The 14,308-nt window shown below is 46.4% G+C and overlaps 1 protein-coding gene across 1 annotated transcript in view; it reads right to left on the reverse strand.

Annotated features, from left to right (window-relative positions):
* Positions 1-14,308, reverse strand: part of HTR4 (5-hydroxytryptamine receptor 4) — a gene marked incomplete at both ends in the record, with an annotated part of 145,046 nt that overhangs the window by 49,743 nt on the left and 80,995 nt on the right. The window contains 2 exon segments of the mRNA XM_082006449.1: positions 5,742-6,310; positions 8,129-8,282. Coding sequence (XP_081862575.1) covers positions 5,742-6,310; positions 8,129-8,282 — 723 coding nt within the window.

Below are 14,308 nucleotides of genomic sequence, written 5' to 3' on the forward strand. Positions count from 1 at the left end.
TTTGCCTTTGCGGACCGGAAGTGGCAACACAAAGCTGAACGCTGCTGCAAATTCCCCCTCAAGCCCTGACCCTCCTGTCAATCCCACGTGTCAAACCCCTGCAACAGGAGGGTCTGGCTGCGCGGGGTGGGGGCAGTGGGTGCGCAGGGCATCCCCTCCCTGTGCAGGCACCACCGGAGCTGCGACAGGTCCCCCACAAATTACAGCAGGCATTTCACAGCACGCATGTGCCGGGAGGGGCTTCCAGCTCAGAGCTGGGGCAGCTCCGTGGGAGGGATGTGTAGGGGACTGAGCCGTGGGGCAGGACCACCCCTGTGCACTCCTGGGGGGCAAGCATCGCCAACAGGCACACATCACTTCTTCCTTCACTCCACAGCAGCTCTGGCCTTCTCTTCCCTACAGCCAGGGTGGATTTCCTTTTATTCCAGCAGATCTGTAACCCATGGAGTTGCTAAACTTCTAAGAAGTGGAGACCCAAGTGGCTGCGTTGCCTGTTCCAGTGGCAGCAAGGAAGCGCCGGGGCTCGCTGCAGTTCGGGAGATTTACTGGCACAATTACTCATGTTGCCTATACGGACCGGTAGGAGCCCACAGCAGTGCTCTGGCGTTGAGTGCCGGCTGCACGCAATGATTTACTGTGCACTTCTCCCAGCGTTTTGTGCACCTTCAGAGCGCTGACATGAGTGTGGGCTGATTGGGTTACTTATTTAATTTTGTATTTATGAAGACAATGAACTTCCAGCCACCCAAACTGCATGCTGGTTTTCTTTCCACTTTGTTTCTCTTGGCTTTTCTAAAAGGAAAATCAGGATGTGTTTTACTTTGGAGAAATGAAATTGGCAGCAGTCCTGCCTGAAAAGATGTCTCTACGATGGAAAATGAGTAAATAAACCACTCACTATAGCTTTCCCTGAAGAGACTAAGACACTGTACTGTGCTGACCCGTACACTTCTGAGAGGAAACGGGCCATACACCAAAGTGACCTCCTTGACCCAAATGTTCCAGAGTTTGTCTACTCTGATCATTGCTCAATTATGTTTCACCCAAAGTCATCTTCTTCGCTGTGGCAAAATTTCAGAGCTTCTTTTATCCAAGAATTCAAGCAATGCTGATCTGGGTTCCAACCCACTTGTGCAGTATGAGAGTTCAGTGATTCATGAAGGCATGAGTTTGTTGTTTTGTGTTGAATAAGTATCTATGCATGACCAAAGATATGTAAGCAATATGTTTAAAGGGGAAGACAGCAGTTTTCAGATGATTATGGCATTTTGCTTTCAGTCTGATGGTGCACAGAACTCCTGAACACATGCTACAGCCATCCAGAAACACGTATCTATTGTGGTTAATTATTGTACTAACTTTTGCCATACGTTAGTTGAGCGTTCCTTGTAAATTCTCCTATCCTCTCATTATTCAGAATGATTCCCGAGTGCTTTCAATGAACGATATTCCAAACCATAGGTTATTAAAACTATGAATTGCAAATATTTATAATGAATTACACAATTTGTGCTGCAGCCAGAGAAACAAACATTGTGACATTCAATCTCAGCCATTGAAAAATGAATAGGGCATGAATTTCAGATTGTAGCCACACTTGCAGATTTCAATTCACCATTTGCATGTGTTCTGCCTGAATTTTGCAGTTGATGGTACACATCAGAATTGAAATAGGTGAATATCCAGGGGTAAAAAAAGGGGTTCTGGTGATTCCTATACTTGCAGAAAGAAAACTTGGAAAACAGGCAAATCAAATTTTTCTTTCAAAGCTGAATATTTAATACTAATACTCTTTCCCATTGTACACACAGATCCAGCTCGAACCAAATCCTACCTCCTGGCTGTTCATGACATCTTCAAAACATGTTTTGTACCACGTCTTACCCCGCCCAAGGAATGGGCATCTCTCACATCAGCTGATGGAGAGTTCAAGAACAAAATGGGTGACAGGAAATCCTTTCCCCATCTTCTGGTTCCTGATTTAGCAATAAAGTGGGGTGGTGGCCAGGGGATTAAGAAAGCCACGGTCACCCTCATGTCATGGTCAAGCCACTGTGCAGTCTGCTCCCTCGCCCCATCACCACTGTGTTTGTGTCTGCCCCAGGCGTGCTGTAAAAAGTCTCTCCCTGCCTGGGTCACGCAGAGCACCACAGTCTTCACAGATCACTTGGAAAAGAAATTTTTAAAAAAGAAAGTATGAGAACCGTCTCTCAAGTGGTCGCTCAGTCTGTGTGTGGTGAGGGCGTCTGCCTCTTCTCACTGCCGTGTTTTATCGCACTCTGTTCCTCCTTCTTTTTTTCCCATTCCTAATATAAATGTGAAAAATCCCAAAATGGGAATGTCAGAACATTTTGACACTAAAGTTAACAGAAGAAAAAAGAAGGAATGTCTTCCCTCCCTGCAAGGCACACTCACACGTCAGATGCATCCAAGAGGAAGAGCCTGAATTTTAACTGTGACAAACATATTTTTTGCACTTGCAGATGCACCAGTGAGATGATTGTCAGCAAGGACAGAATGGTTTGGACAGGCAGAGCTGAAGGCAAGTCCAGAGCTTCTCAAGATTGGAATTAGAAAACCCAGTCCTACTGTCAAGTACTCCTCTGAGGCTGAATGACTCATGTCAGTTTAATGCAAAATTGCAAATCTCTGCAGTTTTTTGGGGAGGAACTCTGTCCTGGATTCAGCACAAGGTCTGTCCTGCTCTTCGTTGCTCTCCCCGCCAGCGTACAAAAAGCAGCTGTAAAATCCCTCTTGCACAACTTCCCCATTTGCAGAAGCCCTTGGTCGGGAAGAAACAACTTTGAGGTTGGAAAAGAAGTGTGTCAACCAGGTCCAGCCCCTACGCAGCTTCTCAGTCGAGTTGGTATGAAGCCAACCCATTCAGGAAGGTTTCAATATTTCATCTGCTGGGCACAAACCCCTTGTATTTCCATGTCATAAAGCAAATGTATGTTATACCTTGAGAGAACCTGCCTCACTGAATTTCTCTTCTATTCCTGTTGAGTCCAACCTTTTTTTGCATTTAAGAGAGAAGCACTGAAGAAATACAAATTCCTCAAGTGAGGTTAACTATCCAAAGACTACAGTTAGTTGGTTTTCCTTTAATCCCCACACCTCCATCATCAGTGCATAATCTGCATCAGGGAAAGAAGTCACACTTTTCTCATCAGTTACAAAGCTGAGGAAAACAGAAAATAATTGCTCTCTCAAGTGCTGATGTGCAGAGCCACATCCCTCCGGCACGTGGAGGGAGGAGGGGATGCGGCAGTGGGAGCCAAGTGCCTTCTGCAGGGCTGGGGTGATACGGAAAGGCAGGAGGTAGATAATCTGATTTGCGCTTGCAGCATGTTAAAGAGAGGCAATGTGCTCTTATCCATAAAAGTATTCATAAAAGCTAGAAGAGGACAAGATGTCCTGTGCAGGTTTGGTTCTTATGGGGCCTTTTGCAATGGTTGTCACATCTAGATTGACAGGATCGTTATACATTTCTATGGATAACTTGTATGTGGGAGCAGAATGGTACAAGTGGGAGGGAGAAGCTGGAACTGAAGAACGCCTGATGGCAGCTCCATGGTGGGATCCACCATTTACCCCACCAGAGCCTCCCCAGCCGGCTGGGGCGGCCAACACTATAGCTACCCCTAGCTTTGGAGGGCAGGTGGCTCTTCACATTTGCTTTGGCCATTGCAAGGACATCGATATGTTTAAAAAGAGTCTCAAAATGAGGAGTTTGTCAGCTCAGGGACACTCAGCAGAGAAGGAAGGGAACCCCAGCAACTCAGCCCTCCTGGATGCGTGATTTCTCAGGAACCTACCTCCACAGCCTGGCGTCCCCAGGGCAGTGCTAGCCTGAGTCTGCCTGTCCCACGACGAGGTCTCACAGAGAGATAACTTAGTGCAAAAGCAGCGAGACAACTCGGAGACGTGAGGAGTCACCGGCATTGCCATCTGCAACACTTGGGAGGTCAAACGTCAGCACGGATTGAAGGAATTCAGCTGGGCTGACGTGCTCCCTGCCCCCCACATCGCAAACCCACACCTAAGAGAGGCTCCCTGGCGTCTCTCTGCCTTGTATACTTAGCAAAAGGTATCTTGTTGCTGTGCTTACTAGCCAAAATAGATGCCACCCTCCCTTTGTGTTTAGGCCACCAGGCCGGCCCCTGCACCCGCAAGGTGCAGCTGTGAGAGCCCGTGGAGCCGCCCTGGTTAACCAGTGACGGGAGCGAGCCCTCCCTGCCCGCACAGGGACAAGTTCCAGCGTTCGCCCCTGCAGCTCCCCAGCGAGCTACCAGCTCGCTCGCTGCGGGGTGGAGAGCTGTGTCCAGCAAAGGCTGCGCGCTCAATCCTCTGAACCGCAGCAGAGGAGCATCTGGCTTGTCCCCAGGAGCATGGCTCCGGTAGAAATACAGGCTGTGTGGCATGGTGCCGTGCATCCATCACAGACAGACGGCTCTGGCACCGTGGCCCCCGAACAGTTGTTAATCAGCAAAAGAGAAATACGTTGTAATGTCCCTCATGACTTAGAAAGCTTGAGAGGTCTGTCTCAAGGTTGTGACAAGCCCTGCCCTGTCTCCCATCCATTATAAAGCTCAGGACTCTTTCCAAAACTTCAGAGATCATTGCAGAAGGGAGCTTGGGACAAACCAGCAGATCAGACTCAGCTAGGAAGTGCTCAGTGTCTGATTTAGTCTCTGGATGGGTTCAGTTCTGAACACAAACATGGTTACCACGTCCTCGTCTGCACGTGAAGAGACATGAATCCATGCAACTACAAAAGTTGCACAGAAACACCTATGGTTTTCTTCAGACATTGCCGTTTGTTCTGATATTACGGGAGATGATTGTTCTTCCCTCTCTTCCTCCCGTGCTCCGCCTCCCACCTCTCCGCTCGGTGAGGAAAAGACAGCAGAGGGTGTCTCATACCACACAGCCCTGCAGACCCCTCAGCACCCCCGCAGTGCACAGCCCACACGCTCTCCTCTTGCAACGAACACACTGCGGTACTCAGGGAAGGGTGGGGTGCCTGAGGTGTGGGTTCAGATTCACCGGCACCCCAAAGCGCCGACCAGCTATGTCCTGCAGCCTGGGCGAGGCCCACCCAGCTGCCAGGGCTCCTGCAGAGCCGGCTGCCGCTGCCTCGCACAGGGGAAGGCTTTGACTGCGCTTCAGGAAGAGGCAGACACCCCAGCGTTTTCCGAGCTGCTAAAACAAAATGGCAAGCACCCTTCCTCCCAGAGAGCCACTGAAGGGCCCAAGCAGGGTAAGGGCATTTGGGGAAGTTTATCCTTTGCCTTCCATTGGTTCAGAAGATGCAGCAGTGGCTGGTGGGCCTACAAAGGCAGAACCTGAGAAGAGGCAACAGGAGAGTCATGATGCCTTTGCTAGAGAAGACAGGGTAGGCAGCCTTCCCCAAGGTGCTTCCCGTGGGGTCAAGTTGTCCCCCTCAGACCAAACAGCAGGGCTTGCCAAAATGCATACATGACTTCTGCATTCTCACAACTCTTTCCTGAACACACCTCTGGAGAAACTGCACATGCCAACACATACCTGTTACCTACAAACCCAGGCTGTCCGAGCGCCCTAAGGCCTGCTGGGTGCTTCTCTTGCGCCCTCCCTTTTTAAACATTTAATCGATCAGATATTTCAAATGCAAAGCAAAATCAATCCTTTACAAAAACTCTAGAGAAATACTCTTTCTAGTGACTCCAGCCATTTTGCAGCATCCGAGACACACTCACCTTAGTACATGAGTCGATCCATTTATTGTGGTGGTGGAACAGGGCACTGTCTGCCCCAAGATGGAAGGCCTTCGGTATCGCTCATCACCGCAGCACAGGATGATGAGGAAGGCACGTCTGAAAGACTTGTTCAGGAAGGCGTAGAGGAAAGGGTTCAACCCTGAATTGATGTAGCCCAGCCACAGAAAAGCCGTCCACAGCTTCCCTGGCACCGTGTAGTTTATGAAAGGGTCCACTATGTTTGTGATAAAGAAGGGGGCCCAGCACAGGCAGAAGCACCCCATGATGATGCACAGGGTCTTGGCAGCTTTGGTCTCAGTCTTCATGCGGTACGTGCTGTGCTGGTCTGGGTGGTGCTGCCGGCCATCGGTGGGGGCCCCCGCGCGCTGCAGCACCCGGATCTGGCGGGCGTGCTCCCTGGCCGTGACGTAGATGTGGTAGTAGGCCAGCACCATCAGGAGGAAGGGAATGTAGAAGGCCACCACGGAGCAGGTAATGGCATATGGCTTGTTGACCATGAATATGCAGTAAGTGGAGTTGGAAGCCTTGTTGAACTGCCTTTGCTGAATCTGGGGCAGCAGGAGGAAGGACAAGGACAAAGAAGAAGGAAAGAAGTTCAGCACTTCTCCAATACCAGCAGTCTGTTTGCCAGGACACCTCACCACCGCTTTCTGATTCCCTCTCCCTCTTCCCCTCTCCCATTCGCAGTGCTTGCCTTACCCACTGCTGCCTCCCGCCTGTGCTTACACCAGCCCTGCTGGTGCCCGGTCTGCAGGACCAGCCCACGTTGCAGCTCCAGCATCCTCTAGCATGCCGCAACCTGGCCAGTGAAAACCAGCTTAACAACTCGCCAGTTCAGACATAGCAAAGGGGAATAACTTCATTTTGTGCTGTGCTCACCGCTCTGTTCATCGGGGCATGGTTTTACACCAAAGATGCACAAGTTTCACCCACCCACATCTCACAGGGATTCCCAGACAGGCAGGGAAGGGACGGGGCTGCAGCAGCTGGGGGCAGCTCCAGGCTGGGGGTGACACTGAGCTTCCCCAGCCCAGCGGCAGTGGGCAGCAGCCCGGGCAGCAGAGCTCCACAGGTTGAGTACACCGGCTGAGATCTGGTCAATGACTTGTGATGGAACCAGAGACGGCAGATGAAGAAAGGGAAAATCACAACTTGCATGTGATTCTGGAGACCAGAGGGCATAACTGGGGTGGACTGGATTTCTCTGAGGCTATTCTTGCCACAAAACAATGTCACTGCATGTTCATCAGACCCATAATTTCTGACAACAGAATAACCCCATCTCCTATTTAGAATGATAACATCAAAATTATTTAATTTGGCATGTAAGGAAGTTTACCTCTAAAGTAAACTATGAAGCATTTTCACTAGGTGGTGTTTGAACCCCGCACTACCTCTCAGCATGCACATACCGAAATCTGCACGGTATTGAATCTTTCCTGAAAAGGTGGGGGCAAGAAATCAGTGGAAGAAATCAGATACCTGACATGGTTTGCTAAATCAACAAAAGACATCTCCCTTTTCTACCAGCTGCACGTCCTAAAGGTGCTTGTCTGGAAGCAATTTTGGCTTTATCACCTTGTCTAGAGGCTTGGCAGCTGGCACCTGTTACCCTCCATGAGCCAAAAAGTATTCATATCTACTCGACTGAAACTGGGCACAGAACATGCCACATCTCTTTAAACAAGCTCTTTTAAATAAGGTGTTTTCACTGTTTGCCATTTTTTAATTCCTGCATTTCCAGATTGGAAGGAGAGCAGATTTGCAGCTCTTAACTTCTTGCCCTGTAGATGGGATCCTGCAAGTGAAGCCAGACTGTAGTGGGGAAAACTGACTCCTGCTGAATGATTTGCATGGGGGAACTTCACCTTCTCATGCCCTTGAAGGCTCACACCAAGACAGGGGATGTTGATGGGACTGACCCAAAACACCATCCCTTCTGGGGAAGTCTGGGTTTCCTGGCTCTCCAAACATTGCTAGCATGGCAAGGAGGGACCCTCGGGCTCAGCCGGCGGTGGCCAGCACTCCCTGAGAGCTGCAGAGGCCACAGTCCTGAGGTGCCCATTGGGAGCCAGCTGGGGCTCGGTGTGTTTTTGAAGGACTACTCACTGAACTGATAAGTAGACGTGGGCAAAATCCTGTCCCAGAGCCACCATTGTCTTTGTGATGGTCCTTCCAGGACAGAGTCATTTCAAAACCCCTTAAAGACATCCTGCAGAAATTCAGCAGCCCCTCTGCATCGATAACAAGAAGTTTCTCCTTCAGTCTCTCTTGCCTTCTTTTCTCTGAACACTGCTTTTTAAAGAGGAATATACAGCACTGAATACATTTGATACCAGGTTGCTGCTACCTCCTTAGCTACTCACCAGATCAATGATGCCAATGCTATTCCAGCCTTGCATGATAGGGAGGAAAGAAATAAACGTCGGGATTACCCAGCACCCTCCAAGCATTACAGCGATGCGCAATGGAGTCATCTTGTTCCTGTAAACCAGAGGCTGGCAGCAGATAGCATAGTACCTGCAAGGAGAAAAGTGAGAGAACCACCATCACCAAAGGAGACCTCCAGGTCTTTAAAAAAAACCCTGTAAAGCAATTTCTCCAGTTTGTTTCTCCTGCCTTTCAAACTCGAGAAAAAAATTGAGTCTATGGCCTATTTCCATTGACTGCCTCTCAAAGAACGAGCTGAGGATATTTTCACAGCTTGAGTAAATAAGGTTTCACAGTGCCTTGCAGGGGAAAGCCAGTATTTTCTGTTTTTCAGCTAGGGAAAATGAGGCACAGATTAATGCTGCGGTTTGTCTGAGGTTGCAGAGCAAGGGAGCGGCTTCGTATCCAGCCCTCCTCTCCCTCTGCACTTAGTCACAAAGCTGTCCGCACCCTTCTTACCGTGATGAATGAGTTCACCTTCCTTTCATTTAGCCATAACTGAGTAAATGTTGGGTTTTTCCTAAGTGCAATGGACATTTATTTTGACAAGACTGCAAAAGCTGTTATTGCAAATTAACAAAGTGTTTCAAAGCTGTGAAAATGTCAGTATAATGAAGGGTGTTTTTCTGTAACCAAGCTCCTTTTCTACCTCCCAGGAATCAGCCTCTTGCCTGGCTGGGCTTTAACCTTCTGCCACAAGGACAGGGTAGATGTCTGCATGGGGCTTCTAGTCTTTTCACCATTGAGGGGACATGCCCTGTGCTCTCCTTTCTCCTCCTGGTCCATTCAACATCTTCATACTACAAGAGGTCCCTGCTATTAAAGTAACAACTAGCTATGAACTAAAAACATCTTCCCAAAGAAATAAGAAACCAACTCTTCTGTCTGGTCCCTGTGCTACACACCTGCTAACAGATTTCTAAATCAGGAAGGTGTATCAAACCTAAAACTGGAAATATTGTTGCTCTGAAATTAATATATGCCCATAAGCATAGCAGATCATCAATGATATCATCCTATTGCAGATTTTTGGTGGTCCTGACCTGACAGTCTGTCTCAGGTTCCAAATGAAGTATTCTTATCTTTTAGATTTTTGGATTTCAGCACACTCTGTAGAAACAGGCCAGTACTGAGGGAACTGCAGCCCAGAGACACAAAAAGTGCCCATAAATTCTTAGGTCTCCTAAATCACTAAATATATCATTCAGCTATGTGCCTGATGAATATATTTTCTTAGTGGATGAATAACGATCATCTGGTAGATGTAGTTTCCAGGTTTGGTAAACAGAGAAATTATGCAATATGGTGCCCCATAGATACGAGCACTGCCTTGAAGAAGTGGGCACAGTTTCAATAACTATTTATAAAGGGAATGAATTATCTGTCAGAGTTTTTTGAGTCAAGCCCCAACATCAAGGTATAATGTGTACATAGGGAGAGCCTCACTGCTGAATGCCTATAAAAGTCCATTTTATGAGGTCAGTAGAATCATGAATTACAGACATTAAATTAACAAACACACACTAAAGCTGGACCACCAGGCTGAGGAGTAGCCTGTGAGAATTTCTAAGTGCCAGCAGCACATTAAAATAATACATATGCAAATGCCCATATACACACAGTTTATGTGTATGTATTAGAGAGATGTCCCTGAGGTGCGCAATTTATTTCATCAAGATGTGAGTGGGAACCATAAGTTTTGTGTTAAACAGGCACAAAAACCTAAGAAATTCCATTTTTTTTAAGACTTTTTTAAAAAAAGTCATGTGGAGTCAACTGAATTGCTTTATTTTGATAAAATCAGATTATATATTCCACACAAAAGGTTGAAATAATATCAAAGTGTCAAAAGAAAACATTTTTTTAAAGTCTCTTTGAAAAAAAGATTCAAAATGTCACAGGGGAAAAATGTTGAAACAAGCATTCAACTATTTCAATTTGATCATTTCTACATTCTCTTCTGGTTTCCTGTATGCATGAAAATCAGCCTGTTCCTCTGAAAAGTTTCACTTTCAAAGAATGGTGTATTTGACAGTACCTGTTCTTTTAGAGCATTGAGTGGAATGTTCCTCTGGCGGAGCTCATGCTAACGGCCGTGGCAGGGTCTGATTCCTGTCCCTGCTAGCACAGCCTTTACATCCCTCCCACAAGGGAGAAGGAGAAGCTGAATAATTTACAGGAACAGGATTTACTTAGTTTTGGAGCTTGCCTTCATTGGATCACGAGTTGAGCAAGCGAGGGTATCCAGCCTCAAAGGTATGCAAAACTCAACTGGGTAAGACCCTGAGTGACCTTAAATTAAATGAAGATAGATTTAAGTTTGAGTTTGGCCCTGTTTTGAGAGAAGGGCTGGATCAGAGATCTCCAGAGGTCCTTTCCAACCTAAATATTTCTGAGTCTACCAGACAATGAGGACCATCATGGTCAGATTTCAACATCCTAATGACTTCAGAGGACAGAATAAATACTTCTCTGTTCCTAGGATAACTACCCTCCTCATGACAGCCACAGAGTGTTTGTGTAACCTTGCCTTGTGTTCCTACAGCTTATTGCATTTGGATTTCCCCCTGCTCTCCAGATTTCCTTCCTCCAGGAAATAAACTGACCTTTGAATTCAAACAGGTATTTTCAGTAATGTTTTTGACTGCTTATTAGGACAGATGGTGCTTCTCTTGGCATTATGTGCAACTGCTCTTCTAACTCTATACACAAGGGAGATATATCCAGCATATTTAATTGTTTACTACCTGAGAGACACCTACTGGAAAGGGCTACCCAGTGTTGGACAGCAAAGAATTCCTGTGACATGCCTGACAGCAAGTTACTGCAAGTCACAAGAGTCTACATTTATTTGTAGAAAGGGCAAAAGAATGAATTCAATAAATAAATGGGAAAGAACAGCCAAGACATCAGCTACCATTTCAAAAGTTGAATAAGCAAACAGAAAAGGAAAACCACAATACATTGCTAATTAACTACAGCAGGAAAACAATTCTTCCAAGCAGTTTGAGTTATTACCTTTCTGTACTTCTATCTCTGCTGCAGCTGACAGCATTACACTGACTTGTACATGCTATTAAAGGCCATTAGAGTAAAAATTATGCCTGTAAAAATGACATCTTAAGCTCTCATATTTCTTCCCTCCCAGTGATTCAGCAGCAATTTTCCTCCACTTAGATGTCAAAAGATTTTTTTATATATATCTCTCTCTATATATATCTCTCTCTCTCTAACTGCTGCTATTGTGACTTCCCTTGCGTTCAGAAAGTCGAGCTGGGTTCCTCCTGCCCTACACCATTATCGGTAACAAGGTTCTGCAAACAGAGTGTGGGTGACAATTTTGTTGGTGTGAGGGAGGCAGAGAAGCACACCATCCACTTTTTCATAGCTCAGCAGCATTTCCATTCAATGGCCCACAGAGTCAGATAATAGAAATCTGCCTATGTTAACAGAAGTCATTGAAGTCACACCAATTTTTGCAGTAGCTGGTGACTTGATGTATGTGGTGGTTTGGGCATTTAAGCAGGTATTTATTCATTGAGAGAAAAGTAATTATATCTCTAAGGTTATCAATAGTTTTAGTCAAAAGTTGAAATAAAGCCATTTTCTAATTCTACATTTCTGCTTGCTTTCAAGCGAGAGCTGTTTTCCAGTGCTCATAAAGAATATTTATTATGTACTGGTATGAGAGTGTGATGGATGAATATAAAATGTAATACATACACGTGATTAATATGATGTCCAAGTTTAATTAAATATTAATTATTGCTATTATCAGCCAAGATCCATCCTTCTGCAGTTCCCTGAAAATGTTAACTTCCCTGTTACCTACAGCAGAGCAGATGATGTGAAACACATCCTCTCCTCCACCTCTGTTATGACATTCTTCGCTGAAGGGGAAATACAAGAATCCCCTCCTGGAGCTGTAGATCTTCCAAGTAGCTCCATAAAGCAAAGGTTATTATAATACTTTCCCATGTCAGACGAATCAAGCGATAACTTTTTACAGATGGCTCAAAAGAACAAATCCATAGCTCTTATGGCCTTACTTACGGCTCTTATGGCCACTGCAGACAGGTCCTGGCTACCGAGGATTTGTGACTTGCCTGGTGTCACTTGGTGGCTCTGTGAAAGAGTGCAGTGGCCAGACACTGTCTCAAGGAAGACGTATGTGACTCCCCCTGGTCTTCCAGTGGAAGTTCCAGTGATAAGGATTTGGGGGGGCCAATTAGTGCCAAGTGGGTCAATTCCCAAAAGTGAACCTCATGTGTTATGAACACTCTCCCAGCATCTGAGGGGATGCGGGTGCACCTCGGTTATGTTCATGAAAGCTATAAAAAATGCTCAAGGTTCAGTGATTCGGTGCCACCAGAGCTCCCACAGTCACATGGATGAGCCTCATATACCCAGCGTCCACAAGCTGTAAGAGCAAAATGCTTTGTCCTTTCACGACAGGACTTGCACTTTGCCTGCCAGCAAGCTCCTCTTTACAGTCAGTGCTACACGTAAAACCCGAATGCAGATATCAATGCCTAATGAACTGTACATCAGTAACATGTTTGTACTTAACAGCCTTCAGCATTTTGAGTAGAGAAGACATAATATCACATTTCTCAGCAGCAGGATCATGGACAGCTTGCCTAACATTAAACTTGTGTATATGTGAAGACAGGAGATGGCAGATAAGAAGGAAGCTGTGAAGCCAAAGAGAAAATAGACAGAAAATGAACCTCAGTTATATTCTTGCCTTGTATGACTGAAAGCAGAATCTGCTGTGTTGGTCCAAGTCTTTTGTAGAAATGTGTTGTAAATCCTGGGTGTTTGTTGATGCCATTTTGCCTATATGAAAAACCCTACACGTACACACACACAGGCACATATGCACACTTCTTGTATCATACCCAGCTTTGCCTCCAGGAAAAAAAAGGGGAAAAAGATTCTTGAAAAGCACATCAACTTTTAAGTGATGACACCTGTAGTTATTACAAGTTTATAGCTTCTAGGTTCTTGTAGACAAGAAAGGAAAAACTGACACTGAGAAACAACACTGCGTTTCAACACCCGGGTGACCTAGATCTCACAGCAGCATAATTTAGCTGTGGTCCATGGCAAGGACGGTTATTTGTGGTATTGACTATCTGCATACTCATCAAGCACCAACACAATAAGACTCCAGTTGTGACCGGGATCTCTGGTCAAGACTGAAATCAAAGGTCCAAGAACCCACACAACCAGCTGGGCCAGTAACGTTAACATACACCAGTTTCTGTGGTTAAAGAGAAGCAAGCAGTGATACAGCGGCCAGCACATCTAGCCACCCATCAGCCTGGACACCTGAGCTCCTCCTCAAGCCTATGGTGCTGTAAAAGCTGCCCCAGGCACATCTCCAGAGAGCAGTCCTGGAGTCCTCAGCTCCCGCCTCAGCATCAGTGATGCTCTAACCACGCCGCTGCTCTTCCTTGCCTTCTGGGCATTACAGAAATATAATTACTTAGCTGCATTAGATAATTCCTTGCCCTTGGAGAAAAATTACAGTATCTTCCTGGCTTGCAACACAATTTTATTTGAGCTATGGGCATGTAGACACTACTCTGAAAGAAGCTCCTTAGATACCAGACAGACAAATACACACCTACCTTTACTAAACAGACTGGTTCTGTGGGTGGCCCACATTTAAAACCATTTGGTGTCATGTGCATGTATAAAATTATATACATACCATATGTTTTATCATCACTGGGGCCAAAATGAGACAAGGAAAATTTACTGAATACTCATACTGAATAATTTTCTCACTCCCTTTAAATAATCCAGAGAAAAGATGACAAGAGGCTGGGAAAACTGTGGGTGCTATGAGGTCTCTCCCAAAGTTAGGATGCAACAACCATGCCCATACAGGCTCTGTGCCTCAATGTCTGCTGAACCATGCCTTAAACACCGAAGTGGGAATGATTTGTTTGTGAGTTCCTAAGGAAAGAGAGGCCAAAGAAACGCAGCGGGAGAGCCAGACTCCTCCAGCTGCCACCGCAGGGGACTCTGCTCTTAACCTGGCACCCGGGAGGAGGCTGAGCCCAGCAGAGGGGCTCCCGGGGCAGCCCCCCAGGCAGACGCTGAAG

Source organism: Phaethon aethereus, assembly GCF_964289735.1.
Source record: "Phaethon aethereus genome assembly, chromosome: 14".
NCBI classification, from domain to species: domain Eukaryota; kingdom Metazoa; phylum Chordata; class Aves; order Phaethontiformes; family Phaethontidae; genus Phaethon; species Phaethon aethereus.